At 51.2% G+C, this 14,783-nt stretch overlaps 5 protein-coding genes across 5 annotated transcripts; 3 read left to right on the forward strand and 2 right to left on the reverse strand.

The window, feature by feature from the left end:
• Nucleotides 1–59: 59 nt before the first annotated feature.
• Nucleotides 60–825, reverse strand: ALTATR162_LOCUS6494 (uncharacterized protein; the record flags this gene model as incomplete). Its single annotated transcript, XM_043314116.1, has 3 exons — nucleotides 60–394; nucleotides 447–719; nucleotides 783–825. 3 exons carry the CDS (start codon nucleotides 823–825, stop codon nucleotides 60–62), a joined length of 651 nt encoding a protein of 216 aa, XP_043170051.1.
• Nucleotides 826–3,070: 2,245 nt separating this feature from the next.
• Nucleotides 3,071–3,970, forward strand: ALTATR162_LOCUS6495 (uncharacterized protein; the record flags this gene model as incomplete). Its single annotated transcript, XM_043314117.1, has 1 exon — nucleotides 3,071–3,970. One exon carries the CDS (start codon nucleotides 3,071–3,073, stop codon nucleotides 3,968–3,970), a length of 900 nt encoding a protein of 299 aa, XP_043170052.1.
• Nucleotides 3,971–5,715: 1,745 nt separating this feature from the next.
• ALTATR162_LOCUS6496 (uncharacterized protein) lies at nucleotides 5,716–7,584 on the reverse strand (the record flags this gene model as incomplete). Its single annotated transcript, XM_043314118.1, has 1 exon — nucleotides 5,716–7,584. One exon carries the CDS (start codon nucleotides 7,582–7,584, stop codon nucleotides 5,716–5,718), a length of 1,869 nt encoding a protein of 622 aa, XP_043170053.1.
• A 2,319-nt stretch (nucleotides 7,585–9,903) lies between these two features.
• On the forward strand, nucleotides 9,904–11,595 carry ALTATR162_LOCUS6497 (uncharacterized protein; the record flags this gene model as incomplete). The annotated part of the gene is made up of 2 exons (XM_043314119.1): nucleotides 9,904–10,269; nucleotides 10,318–11,595. The coding sequence occupies 2 exons, from the start codon at nucleotides 9,904–9,906 to the stop codon at nucleotides 11,593–11,595; spliced, it is 1,644 nt and encodes a 547-aa protein (XP_043170054.1).
• A 621-nt stretch (nucleotides 11,596–12,216) lies between these two features.
• On the forward strand, nucleotides 12,217–14,558 carry ALTATR162_LOCUS6498 (uncharacterized protein; the record flags this gene model as incomplete). The annotated part of the gene is made up of 2 exons (XM_043314120.1): nucleotides 12,217–12,845; nucleotides 12,971–14,558. 2 exons carry the CDS (start codon nucleotides 12,217–12,219, stop codon nucleotides 14,556–14,558), a joined length of 2,217 nt encoding a protein of 738 aa, XP_043170055.1.
• Nucleotides 14,559–14,783: the final 225 nt, after the last annotated feature.

Genomic DNA, 14,783 nt, shown 5'->3' on the forward strand with positions numbered 1-14,783 from the left:
CCTGACAGTAGTGAAGTATATTGCGACAAGCTTCTGAACTGCATGCTTCGCATAGTCCTTTACTCCTCCTTGATCATACCTCTCGGTCTCGCCTTTATTACTGTGCTCAGGTCGAACACTGGCAGATCCGGCACGGGCAATTCCACGATCGCGACAATGAGAGCCAGCAGGAAGTAGAAGCCTAGCACGCCAGCTGCAAAAAAGCAAGCACCCGTACTTGTAGCCAACCTTGTACCAACCACGACGCTTCCACGGGAAAGGCTGAAGAATGCCCCAGCGCCTAGACCAAATCCGATTGTCGCGAAGGTAAAAATCAAAACGAAGACGACGTTGACGCGTAGCGAGCCGAGCAAGAAGAGGAAGGATAGAATGCACATGGCGATGAGGTAGAACACTGTTGAGTATCAAATCAGCCTGAACACCGCCTGAGACTGAAGCTCACTTACCATAACTAGCTAGAAATACTGGCGTCTGATTTGACGTGCCAGGACTGCCGGTGCCACTTCCATCTGGTTTGAAGAATCCAATCGCGTTGAAGGCGGGAACGAACGTTGTCGCATAAGCAAAGAAATGCGCGCCGTATCCAAAGAAGACCATCATGGGGAATGTGTTACCAAGCAGAAACTCTCCAATGCCTGCGAGCATGAGGAGCATGCTACCGAAAAATATGTTGACTGTCCCAGTCGCGACGCTGAGACCGCCCGAGCCCTGCCAGCCCACTACAAATACTGTCAGCTACCCGAAAGTACCACGTGAGAGTATCAAGATGATAAGAGACGTACTGAAGGCACATGCAAGCGGCGTAACGGCGATCGTGAACCCCATAACGCCCACTGGTGTTGGATTCCCAAACCGTGAACGAAGGTCTCCTGCTACCTGCGTCTTTGGATTAAGGAACAAGCGCTCATAGAGTTCTGGAGTGAGTGTGACTGTCTTGGCAAGCTCATAACGCAGCTTCTCTTCCGAGTCATAATGCGCATCTTGATGTCAGTTCACGGTTGTAGAAGAGTAGTCGTGGCTAGTCATTGTGAAGAGCGCTGCTGATGTTTGGAGCAGTAGGGTATGAGAACGTGTGCATCGTCTGGCGACAGCTCTCGCTCAATATTTAAGCAGTCCAACGAGTTGGTGATGCACATGGCATAGCCGCGGCTATCATGTCTCGTGAGCTCGTTGACGGACTGGTTCCGTCTTCGATATACATCTCTATCGACTCCGCATTGAATCGAGACCACGGTATCGCGATATTCCCGTTCTCCGGCCACTAGTGCGATACTACAGTTGAACGTTTGTTGGTGGACCTAAAAGGTTCGGCGGAACCTAGATTTCCATAGTGAGGAGCAAGGCTGGCATGTACATTTGTTTCTGACGTGTACGCTTGATTCTTTGACCATCACTGTATTGTCAACTGATTTTCGAAACGATACTCTGTGGAGGGCTTCTGTCTTTGCGACTGAGATTCTACATTGCTTTCTTGGATGGCCAGTACTAGAGGCGGAAGCTATTTGAGCCGCATGATGGTCGCTACGCGGCTCACACTCCGATGGCAATTGATGGTACACACATGGGCTTGAGGCTATTATGGGGTATATCTAAGCTTTCTTAGCATCAACCTTCCCCGCATCTCTCAAGAGACTACCCGTAGACAAGCGCTTGCACGGATTAACGAGTGGCTGGCAGACAGGGCAGCCAGCCGTACGTGGAGGGGCAGCATCCGGTCGAATGGTGCAGAAGGGCCAGCCTGGTATATGTCTCGACACCTATCGAATCTGCCTGGGAAACGAGTTGCGCGTTGTTTCACCACTCCGTACTACTCTCCACGTTTTGTCGTCGCGTTAGCTGGACATTCTCCAGGCTTGCGTTCTTGTCCAATCAGGTGACCATGTAGTATCCAGGTACGTCTACAATTCTGTGTAATGTGACACTCAGGACGCTGTGGCGCGCAGTAATCAACGCAAAGTAACTCAATCCTTCGCGCCACAAAAATACAAGAGCAGCGCGTAGGCACCTACCTGAGCACACATTCCAAGGTTGACCAACATCCATCGACCACAGGCACACGGCGCTCCAGCTTCTGAATCGGACATCGACCTTCTCTCTCAAAGCTGTCCACAAAACTCGGAGATGAAAGCGTGGTGTTGAGGAAGGATCATATTGACTCAGCATCGTTGCATGCGAGATTGAGCGGCTCCACCTATCTCCGATGGGCTAGAGCTGATCGGTGCCGCCTTCCGATTCAACTCACAACAACCTTTTCTCATCAATCTCAGAGGCAATTCTCCAAACACCTCATATGGCGTTCAATGCGTCGCTGGAAAGGTAGCGCGCGGTACTGCTGTGTATGACGCAGTCGAGGCTCCTGCAATATGTTTAACCAGGTTGGTGGAGACGCGCCACAGTCTCGTTTCGCTCTTTGCATTAAGCCTCGGGACACCTGAAACCCACCGTACGTTCGCGACCGTTTCAACCCGGGATCAAGGGCGCTTCAACTGGGTAAGCCGGCTCGTCTATACTGCCGTCTAGGGTTAGACAGCTACGAGAACCGGTTGGTGTCCTGTCAACAGGCATGGTGGCCGCTGTCGCGGGAACATGTTTGCTTGGCCTGCAGTATCGAATAGCACCCTGCGATCTTAGCTGCTCCATGGCTCCATGTGACTGGTGGAGGAACAATTCAAGCATGACAAGAAGCCCCACGCCATGTCTGGCATCTCAGGAACAGGCAGGGCGTAGGAGTCGTTTTGAATCGGGGGCACAGTCAAGCGCTGTTCGAGGCTGCAATCCATCGGGCACTTGTTTCGAATGTTTAATGACATGGCCCACAGACTGACTTGTGAAGAGGAATAGTGCCATGTCGCAGTATTCTATATAGGTCTCTTGGTACTTTCGGTTTTCTTCCCATCAAACAACCGTTTCTTCACTTCCAACTACAGCTTCTTTGTGCATCTTAGGTCTGAGACCTCACATTCGTTCTTTCAACACCACACTCATTCATTACACTCGTTCACAGAAGCCAGGCTTCCGTCAATCTTTACAGCAACTCTCACTCTTCTCAAACAATCCACCAACCATCACAATGAAGTCTTACACTGTCGCCGCCGCCATTGCCGGCTTTGCCTCTTCCGTCGCCGCTCACGGCTTCATCAGCGAGCCTGCTCCTCGTATGCCCGGCGAGGGCCTCAAGGCTGCTTGCGGTGACCAGGTCTACAACACCCAGTCCTCGGACAACTACGGAAACGTTCAGGGTGCCCTCCAGAACCTCCAGGGCGACCACCCCGACTGCCGCATGTGGCAATGCAAGGGTGTTCCGTTCTCTGATGCTGGCGAGATCTTCGAGTACACCGCTGGCCAGGTTATCCCCATGAAGGTCGAGATCCGTGCTCCCCACGATGGTGTTGCCAACGTTTCCATCGTCAACATCGCCACTGACAAGGTCATCGGCGAGCCTCTCATCAGCTGGGACGAGTACGCCCTGACCTCCTCTCCCTTGTCTCAGCACCCTGACTGGACCTCTTTCGACATCACCATGCCCGATGTCAGCGCCGAGTGCGCCAACAAGGGTGACTGTGTTATTCAGTGGTTCTGGGACGCTCCCTCAATCGACCAGACCTACGAGTCTTGCATTGACTTCACCATGGGTGGTGGCTCCGGCAGTGGGTCTGCTCCCGCTCCCTCAGCCTCTGCTAAGCCCAGCGCGTCTGCTTCCCCCGTCGCTTCTTCCGCTCCGGCTGCCAGCTCTGCTGCCCCCTCCAGCACCGTCCCTGAGGCCACCCCCACCCCTACTGCCGCTGAGGAGGTCGCTACCCCTGTCGCCACTGGTGGTTCCGGCTCTGGCTCCGACTCCAGCCTCCCTGAGTCTTTCACCATCGACACCTTCATCACCTGGCTCCGCGCCAATGCCGGCACTGGTGTCGCTGACAAGGTCCGCCGCATGGTAGCTGCCCAGCGCGCTCACCCCCGTGCTTTCCGCGTCTAAATCGTTTAGACATGATCTGTACGACAAGTACAATAGTCAAAACTTCTTGTGTTGGGAGTAGGAGATAGTTAGAGTTACTGTTCGTTTCTGTTGTAAATATACAATTCAATGACGCACATTATTTCTTCGCTTTGAGCGAAACTGTAAAATCTTCGATCGTGCCTTGCCTGTGATATCCATATGGTGCGCCTAGTCTTTCGCCTCACCCTTCTCTGCTCGTTGATTACCACTTACCTAGACAGGATGAGACCAAAACGACGAGCATACCCATGTCATGTATGCAGACAAGACCTTGAGGCACAGGCATGCTGAGGAAATTACGAAAGTCTTTGACAGGTGTATACTTTCAAAGTACTGTTCAACAAGCAAAAGATACGAGAGCTCAAAGTGAAGCTTTCATCGATGCGCGAGATCCGCCATCAATAGACTCTTCTTTTTTCTTGCACATGATCAATGTAGCCATCGTACGATTCAAGAGCGCGTACGTACATGAGTGTCCAATACACCTGCTCAAAGCCAGAGATTACTAAAGCGCAGAGTTAGCATTCCCATTCTCCAAGCCGCTGCCGCCACCAAAATCTTTACGGCGTTTCGTCTCAGCCACCAAAGAGGGGGATTTCGCATCCGTCAGTGGTGTACGTATATGCCTGGCGGGACTACTTTCAGATGGCATATCAGTAATCGGCACGGCAGGCGTGGAACTGCTTGTAAGGCTATCCGCCATCTTGTGGTGGTCACCGAGATTGCCGACTTTGCTCCCCGCTATGCTGCTGAAACTACAAGCTTAGTTTCGGCTCATCATGCTCGGCCGTATGCTGCCGCTTGCCATAGGTGGTGGTAATTGGAAAGGTGGATCAAAAGGGCCGTTGGAGTTTCAATGAACTCGTTAGCAGTGGACAGCATCCGATTGGACGAGTTTTGGTTACCTTTACAGGGCATGTTTGGTACTTTGTGCAGATACTGCGGCATGAAGGAAAGAGCTTTTTATCAGGCCGTTACTGCAATAGGGTCTTACATCATGTAGCTGTTTACAAGTCTACTGAATGAGTATCTAAGCTGATTAAGAGCCGCGCCTGAAAGGAACAGCCGCTTCGATAGGCGTCTGTTCCGAGCACTAGTAAAAAAGCCGCTAATGGTTTGATTATCTGAAGTTTCGTGGTTGCGAAAAAGCTCACAGGCTTAGTTTCGAGGACCAATGTAGACGTGTGGAAGCTTGGCCATAGGAAAGCCGACAGCTTCGCACCCGTGCGTATGACGTCACTAGCGCTGAAAACGCGCGACGCGTCCATCTGGGTACTGGCGGATTCGTGTTCTTTCTCCCTCGGACATGCACTGCCTGTGTGTTACACTCGGAGATCAGTGGAACGATAGATGCGGTATATCAAATTCGTTACAGTACATGCTAACAATAAGTTACAACATAAGAATAGAGCTTCCACAGTTCCGCCAATGAAGTCTGCAATATAGGGATCCGCACATCAACTCCAACGCCGCTGGAGCCTCCCGTCTCCATTACCCAATGGATATTGATTAAAAATTGCATACATATAGAAACGACCACGCAAACATATGGAGCGTCAACACTTACCAAACAATCGGCAATCAGGCCAGTCGCCACACTATCCAGGTGGTCGACATATTGTGGTGAAGGAGGGTTAAGAAGAACATTACAAGTCCGAGCGCAAGCTCTAGCACTTAGAAATACCAAGATGGACCGCTGCGAGATCCGATGACAGTACTCACCCCTAGTCTCGAGACTGATTCTGGCGGTGACTGGGGGTGTTTGGCATTTTCTGCACAGCGTCTTCGTGCTGCCAGAAACCGAATACATCCTCACTCACAGCATCATCTATGGCACAAGCTGGCAGTAATTCCACGTCGGCGAGGCACACGCCCATCTCTGGATGTTCCGCGAAGAGGTTGGCATTGGTAAACGCGTCGCGTGAGGAGAACGGTTCCACACTATGCTGCCAGTGCTCGATTCCCAGAAACTCTGAGATGTCAGATTGGTTCGTTAGTGTGAAAGGATCAGGTGGGGCTACAATCGATGTAACATGTCCCCAAGTACCGAGGCGCGAGGTCGTGTTCATGTTGGTTGCCTTCATCTCGTCGGGGGTAGCAGACTCCAAGAAGTTGTCTAGTGGCTTCGATGGGGGCGGGAAGGGCGACTGCTGGACTGGCGAGATTGACGATATCCGCGAGTTGTGCTCAGGCTGAGAGGTGTGTGGCTGCGCCCGCGATGAGAGCCTAGATGGCGACGACACAGACGCGTGGTGTTGGCCAAACGAAGCCTGGTGTGATCGGGGTGAGGGACGCATCGACGGCGCCTGAGGCGCCAGGAAAGCAGGCGGAGGGCTCAAGGCGGCAATGCGCTGCGCCGTCGGTGTAGTGAAGTACGGCGGTACTGTCGGTTCGAAAGTCTGTTGTGGTGTGGTGCCACGCGACAATAGCTTCTCGGAAGCTGTTGACGAGTGATCTCGCATGTGTCTGCTCCGTGAAGCAGCGGCGGTTCGAGGCCTCTTCACTGCCCGTGGAGTATTCCCCATCACACAGTTACCTTTAGCGTTCGGCCTCTTGCTATTGCCCACCCGGTTCTGGTCCTTGCGCTTGGAGTATGCCTTGGGCGCGTTGACAAACATACGGATTTGCCAAGCTGAGCACATGACGTTCTCGCAAATGGTCTTTTCTAGCCGGAGGGCGTCGACGATGTTGTCCAAGCGCCCGGCGCAGTCGACGTCTTTGTCTTCGTCCTCGCCTTTGCGTTCGTCGTTGACGTAGTCATTCTGCTGCCACCCGCGGAAGCCCTTCTTGACTTGCTCGATTAAACAATCGAATACCTTGTGAGCGTATGCTTCCACTAAATCTGAATGATAGTGTGGCTCTTCAACCCATCTCTTGAGTGCGGTGGACCCAGAGTTGTCTCTGGCGTAATCACCGCATATCATGGCGTTGTAGATGCGCTCTACGTTAATGTTACGATTACGCTCAACAATCTCGATAGTCGGGTCATTAGCTGGATCTCTCCAAGGTTCTCGGTTGAACCGCATCTTGGTACGACGGTATTCCTTCGCTTCTTCGGAATCATGAAAGTGACCACGGAATGGCTCATAATGCTGACCTGCCGCCTGCGGTGGTGCGCCACTGTTCCTGGACAATGACATAAGTGCGAGCGAGGGGCTTTCGGCGGAGATGGACCGGTGGTGCATCATATATGCATGAGGATCTTCTCTTCTGGATTCGCCTTCCCGGCAGCTTGGGCTAGTCAGTTCGACGTAGTTCTCGGCGCCACGTGGAAGATTGTCGTCGCTGTAAGTGTATCGTGGTGCCTGCATCGAAGTACGTGGGTTATGCGATGCGGTTCCTTCCGCACCGAATCCGATGTTCGGCATGTGGGATTGGCTGAAGTCGTTTGCGTTGCCGTAGTGCTGGCTGTATGGATCATGGTATTTATGCGAGGCTCCCAAATCCCTGGGACTATTTACATCTTCTTCGAAGTAGCTGTGAGTGTAGTCTACGTTGGACGGAGTATAGGTGTGCCGCTCAGGGTCAGTATCGCCGGGGTCGTGCTCGTTCTGACGGAGTGGCGGCTCCGCCTTACGAAGAGTTGTTTTCATATAGTCGTTGGTGATTCTCGTAGGTCTAAAATATTATTCGTATTGTATAGTTTGAAGAATGAGGGGGCAGGGAAGGTATCGGTGTTGATATGTAGGAATATTTGATGTGTGAGACTGTGAAGAACGGCTGGAGATAGAGAGTATCCTTATCAATCTGCCTACATATATCGTGAAGAGCCCTGTCTTATATATCCAGCGAACGCCCATGACAACCGCTGCGTCGGTCTGTCGCTCAGAATACCTATCAATACTGATGGCACTTGCAGTGCCTTGTGATCAGGATATGCGTTGGGAGTTCGTGGGGTCACTGGAGCTATTGAATGCGTTCGCGACAGCAGCCTTCAAATCCTCACAACGTTTGTTACATGTGCCATGTGCGGCTCAAGTGCTTGTTTGAACACCAGCTCCTGCCGGTATCCCATCACCCACGTGCTGCAGGCCGCGCTTCGGAGCGGCGATACCGCTTCTCAGACTTGGAAGCATGGCTCTCCTGATCTGCTGGAACTGCCTCGTCATGTCTGTATCCATTTTTTGTAGGGTGGGTGGGACAACTCAGCTGCAATCTTCACTTTTGCATAGCTTCAAGGTGACATGGAATCATCTCTAGACTTATACAAGTATGAAATTGGCTGAGTAAGACTTTTGATACATAAGTCGCACATCATCCTAACTGCTACGCTAGCAATCGCATCATACATCTCCACGTGGGCATGTCGCGGGAGGTCACTGTTTTCCAAGGGCACGGTGTAAGTTCGGCGACTATCTCTAAAAGAAGAGCAGATATGCTAGGGGATTGACTGAGAGGTCAGCGGACACATCTTTACTCATAGGATCCTACGTACACGGTCGCTCTGTCTACCTGTCACTGTTGTCAGTGAAGGTCACTTATGATGTCCGTTCAACCATATCAAGATACTGCTCGAGAAGCGGTGGGCTATACATTGAGCTTATCGCACCATGGTTCTCATTGCTTCCCGTTTTAACCTGAAGCTCTTCTATATTACTTACATCTATGGTACCTACTTCGAGAATATAAACCCAAGAGCACGCCAACTGAATCGATTTAGAACAAAGCTTTCATATCAAATGTGAAGCTTTGCGATCAGAATTAGTTCGGCCTGTCTTTATCAAGCATACAGGAAAGCAACTGTCAAGGCATAGGTTTTGAACTAGGGTATGAAGAGGAGATAAAGTATCTAGCCACATACTGGAATTTGTCTCAAGCGAAATCTCTTTCTTGCCTCCATTACAACGATCGTCTTGTGCCAATTTGAGTAGAATCCTACTTGAACCCTTGCTAGAACTGCTTCATGTTGGAATATTCATCATAGCCGCACTCTGTTGGTACTTGATACATTGAAGCGTTGGTCGTTCACATTTCATACCACTTGCTGTTTTCTACGACGACATACGCCTAAGGGGCATACACAATGATATACGAGAGTTTAGTCATGCTTAACAAGTAACACCAAGTCTGCGTGAAGGGCTGAATACAGAAATACGCTGCCCAGTCTTGCTTTACAGCATTATGGGATCTGCGTAGGCAGCGAGTCGAGTCATTCACTACAAATGACTTCCACGGATGGACCGACTCACTCTCCAGAGCTTAGGGCGTAGTTAGTGGTGTTTCTCAGCTATCCGCACCATGCACTCCAGAGTCGAATACATATCGGATCGCCATGTTGATGAGTCCGTGAAACCCCTGCAAAAACCACGTTGAGAAATAGACGACGATGGCATCGTTGCGCACTGATGTCGAATAGTTAATATCGTCAAAGCAAATCAGCTGCTTTAGTGTATGATTAGAATAGTCATGATAGAAGGCTGTTCTAGCAGAGGCACTCTTGAGGATGACTATCCATCAGCCATGGGCGTTGAGGCTGTGGAGAAACAAAGTGCTAGAAAGCGGGACGAAGCCATGGGATGGAGAGAGGTGGCGGGGGTGATGACGTCACGCAACATCTGCATGTCAAGTGCTCAAGTAACTGATTCTTGTGCTGAAATAGGTGTGCGATAGCTTTTGCAAGCCATTGAAGACGTCCAGAGCCATAGGTCATGGCATGGAGGTGCTTCCGCGCTCACGTTCCGCACTTTTTGTCGCCTAATTCCGCAGCCCCCAATGAACGGTGCTGCTTCCCCGCATGAGCCGGCCTCGCTCCACACAAAGTCCGTGGAGGTTGCCATGGACGAGCAATGGTAGATAAATAAAATGTCTGACCCTCCACAAACTAGAGCGTAAGACTAAGTTTTGGCTCGAATCAGCCTTTCGTTCATCTTCTTGTATTCCGCAAGCGTCACAAGGAGTCACTAACGAACACCATGATCTCCACTATCCTCCCACTACTATCGTCACAGTTTGCGGATCATCCAGCTCGCTCTCTATTCTTCTTGTTAGTACTCATTCCCATATCATATATTGTCGGAAACGAATACGTCCGATACTCGCGGCGAATCAAAGGCTTTCCTGGACCGACAAACTGGCCCTTGGTGGGCAACATCCCAGACATCAAGGTCAATGCAGCGGAGAAGTATCGTGAATGGAGCAAGACCTTTGGTGCCGTATACCAGATTCAGCTCGGAAATGAACCGGTAATCGTAGTCAACAGCGCGGAAGCTGCAAGAAAAATCTTCGGTGGAAACAGCCAGGCGCTGAGTTCAAGACCCGTGTTTTGGACCTTCCATAAGGTGAGCTGGACAGCAAGGGAGCCTTGGTACATGGCTGACTGATACCAGGTGCTTTCGAACACGGCCGGCACGACGATTGGGACTTCGCCGTTCAATGATTCGCTCAAGCGCAGAAGGAAGGGTGCTGCTTCAGCACTCAATAAGCCTTCGATTGCGACGTACATTGACCACCTCGATCTTGAAACGAAGGAATTTGTAAAAGATGGGTTTGAGTCTGGTCAAGCTGGTGCCATTGGTGTCAACCCAATGCCCATGATTGAACGTCTTTCTCTTTCGCTCGCCCTTACCCTCAACTGGGGTACACGTATGAGTAGTCGCCATGACCCGATGTTTCACGAGATTTGCGAGGTCGAAGCCGCCATTTCGAAATTCCGTAGTACAACTGGAAACTTGCAGGACTACATCCCAATCCTGAGACTTAACCCGTTCAGCTTTGGCACCAAGTCTGCGAAAGAGCACAGAAATCGACGAGATGTGTACCTGACGAAGCTGAATCGCGAGTTGGACGAACGAATGGAGAAGGGCACCCACAAGACATGCATCCAGGCAAACATTATCCAGGACAAGGAAGCCGCGTTGAACAAGGAGGAGTTGACGTCCATCAGTCTGACGATGTTGTCAGGTGGTCTAGACACCATCACTACCCTCGTGCAATGGAGTGTTGCATTACTGGCTCAAAGGCCGGATATCCAGGAAAAGGCCATCAAGGAGATCCGGAAGTTCTACTCGGAGGACGAACCGCTGGCTGATGCCTATGATGACCAGAAGTGTGGGTATATTGTCGCACTGGTCAGAGAGTGCTTGCGGTACTATACCGTACTACGTCTGGCGCTTCCACGTGCGACAGTCAAGGATGTTATTTATGAGGGCAAGCTCATTCCCGCTGGTAGTACGGTGTATCTAAACGCATGGGCGTGTAATATGGGTAAGCCGCTCTCAGCTATGTTTGCTTGCATGGAAGACAGCGATGCTGACTACTCGATAGACCCCGAAGTTTGGAGCGATCCAGACGAGTTCCGTCCAGAGCGTTGGCTGGAGCAGCCCGACGCTCCGCTGCACACATACGGCTTGGGCTACAGGATGTGTGCAGGCTCATTGTTGGCTAACCGCGAGCTGTATCTCGTCTTCCTACGGACGCTGAACAGCTTTGAGCTAGTGCAGAAGTCAGAGGTGGACGTGCATCCTGTCCGGGGCAGCTCAGACCCGACTAGTTTGGTGACGATGTGCCGGCCTTATGAGATTCTCTTCAAACCGCGAAACGAGCAAATACTTCGTGAGGCTCTTAAAGCGGCAGATGAGCGATTGGCTGAGTTTGAGAAGGCGTAAGCGGTGGTATCCGTAGATTGACAAAGCGCGGTTGTATTGATTAATCTAAACGGTATTTAGCGTCCGCGAAGCTCCGCAGTGATGTTGTGTGTTGGTGTGAGCCTATATCGTGGGTTCCAAGACGGCCGTCCATGTTCATGACGGAGAAGTTCTCTTGAAACGTACTTGAGATAGATTGGTGGTTGTGAGGGACGAAAAGGGTGGTTTGTTGATGGTAAACCGTAGCGAGGACGGCAGTCACAGGCGAGCGGGATGATGCGTTGCAGGGATGTGCTTCCCGCGAGGACAATCGAGGTTATCGCGTCTCCAACATGTCCTCTTCCATTGCCTTTAACACGCGCTTGGCGGGTTCTCGGAGCTCCGTCATCTTGTTCTGATGATTACACCTTCTGTAATTTCTTTGTCCTCGAGTTGGATCGTTCCGCAACATTCTTGTACCTGAGACCCAGAAATCACACGCGGCAATCCGTCGCATACACGCAAAGCTCTTGCACCGTCCGCACGTAGAACCGCACGCGACACCTTTCCCTACATCGCCATGGCCGACGACGCTGAATGGTAGTAGCGACGAGACGCTCCACAGACAACGGGTGGTTGCAGGATAGCTTCATTCGTGGCAGCATGTATCGGAAGACGATGCTTCCGGGCGATGAAGAGTTGGGCAAGAAAGACGATGACCATAGATACAAACCCGCGCGACATAACAGTTGGTCAACGTGGAATCATACATTTCGCTGGCGACGGAGAAGGATACTACTCGCAATAGTAGGCTTGTTCCTTCTCTACTACTGCTTCCTTAGCAGCTCGGACGACTACGAAGATTCAATTGAACCGCAATATCGGGGACGACCAATCACGTCAACATATCAGAAACCAAGCGCGAACGACGATGACGAACCTACTGGACCGCCGCCGGGCATGCAAAAGCCAAGACGTGGGGATGCGATACCTCGTACGTACGACGGGCAGATACGCTTCTTCCGCCTCGCCGGCTCACTGCGCCCATCCGCCTCGGCAACGGGTGGCTATGAGAAGAAGAATAGGAATATATTATTCGCAATGTCGAGCCTGAAGAGCGCCTCGACGCTTTTACCTATGGTATGCGAAATGTCGCAATGGAATAGGAACCATGTACACGCGGCTTTCATGGGCAGAGAAGATATACCGGTAGAGGATCTGCTCGAGATAAACGGGATAGACAAGGCCAAGTGTCCTGCTATATGGCATGATGCGCGACCGGATTATGTGGAGTACGTACACCCGCTTGTCTTTTTACTCTGAACACTCGAGGACTACATTACAGTTGCTGGAGTATATTTTGAAGCTGTGAGAATTAGATGTGGATGTTCATAGCTAACTACAAAGTTGTCTACAGGTACAGCACTGATGTACGCGCTGAGACTGCGGTGATGGGTGCTATGCAACACATCAACGGCTTTCTACATCCACAAGCAGCCATTATAGACGATTCGATCTCAGAAGATCAATTCTTTGTCCGAGGCATGCGAACTAAAACTGGAGTGCTGAAGATGCCTCTTATTGAAGTACCGAAAGATAGATCCGAGGATTTCGCCTGGGTTTCGCGACTCGACGCTGGCTCGCTCAGGCATTGGCATGATCCCACCGTAGATATTTTGATCCAAGTGCCACCAGACTCGTCGAGCGTTCTGCGGTTGCTGAGGTCAATCAAAGATGCTGATTACAGTGGTCTAAAACCGCCTCGCATCACAATCGAGCTACCAGCCGAGCTTGATATTTCAGTAAAAGAGCACATTGAGAGCTTTAAATGGCCCCCACATAATGAAAACCCAATGGCGGGAAGTGGACTTAGCATCAGGCGCCGCATCTTAAGCCACCGCCATAATCAGGAAGACTCTGCAATTCGCTTCCTGGAGTTGTTCTACCCCACGAACACGATCAACTCACATGTGCTACTGCTCTCACCACAGGCGCAGCTATCGCCACAGTACTTCCACTTTGTCAAGTACGCGTTGTTGGAGTACAAGTATTCAACTTATGGTGCAGAAGACAATGAACATCTCATGGGCATGAGTCTGGAGTTGCCATCAGTGCTCCTGGATGGCAAGACGAAATTGGATCTTCCATCCACGGCTGATATGCATACTGACCGATACAAGAAGCTACACTCGGGCGCTAAGAGCGTACCTTTTATGTGGCAGGCTCCAAGCAGCCATGCGACCTTGTTGTTAGGGGACAAGTGGGCGGAGTTGCACTCGTTCCTCGGCAACCGCGTCGTGAAGCATCAGCAGTCGACAAAATCAACATCTCGGGGAAAGTTGGTATCCGAGACACTCCCTGCATGGACCGAGTACATGCTTGAGTTCATGCGTGCGCGGGGTTACTCGCTGCTTTATCCTGCGACGACATATAATGCGTTGGTAACGATTCATAACGAGCTGTATCACGCCCCCGAAGAGTTCTCTTCAGTGCCGTCCAAAGACGGCCAAGAGTTCCCAGCCCTGCCACTGGAGACAGATGCGCCAATCTTGCGTGCGGACGTACCGTCCAAGCCACCTCAAAATCCCGAGACGCCAGTCATTCCAGGCTCAGTGCCACTGCATCAAGCACTACCATTCGACGGTGATCTACCCGAAATTCCTCATCTACCCCAACTTCTTTACGACGGACAGCAGATTGCTCCGGTCAACGTATCCGCCGTGGCGAAGGAATATGCGGACATATTCCGCAGAGAGATTGGCGGCTGCAAGATACCCACGGGCAAGCATAAGAAGGTTATAGCGGGTGAAGCTAGCGACTTGTTCTGTTTTGGAGACGAGGATGATGGTGACTGGGTGGAGGACGAAATGAGAGAGGTGGAAATGTTTGACGCACCCATCGATGATCAATTGGAGAGGTTGATTGAGGATGCGCTACCTGGTGTGGCGACGTCAACGAGAGAGAGGACGATTACGAAACCCACTGTCGTGGCTGATGAGGTATAGCGTGTTGGAGTTGTATTTTGACGTCTGTATTTATATATATACATATACTACACTTTCACTTGACGCCATCGAGGCCTGTAGATGTGTTCTGCTGGAGATATGTTATGTAATCATAGTGGATACCCAGAATGCAGGTGTAGAGGTCGTGCACTCGGGTGGCGAAAACGTCGCCAAGGCGGCGATGCCTCTTCGGTGATGATGCTGGCATGGATTCGATAGTCGGCC

Source organism: Alternaria atra (assembly GCF_907166805.1).
Source record: "Alternaria atra isolate CS162 genome assembly, contig: 25, whole genome shotgun sequence".
NCBI lineage: Eukaryota > Fungi > Ascomycota > Dothideomycetes > Pleosporales > Pleosporaceae > Alternaria > Alternaria atra.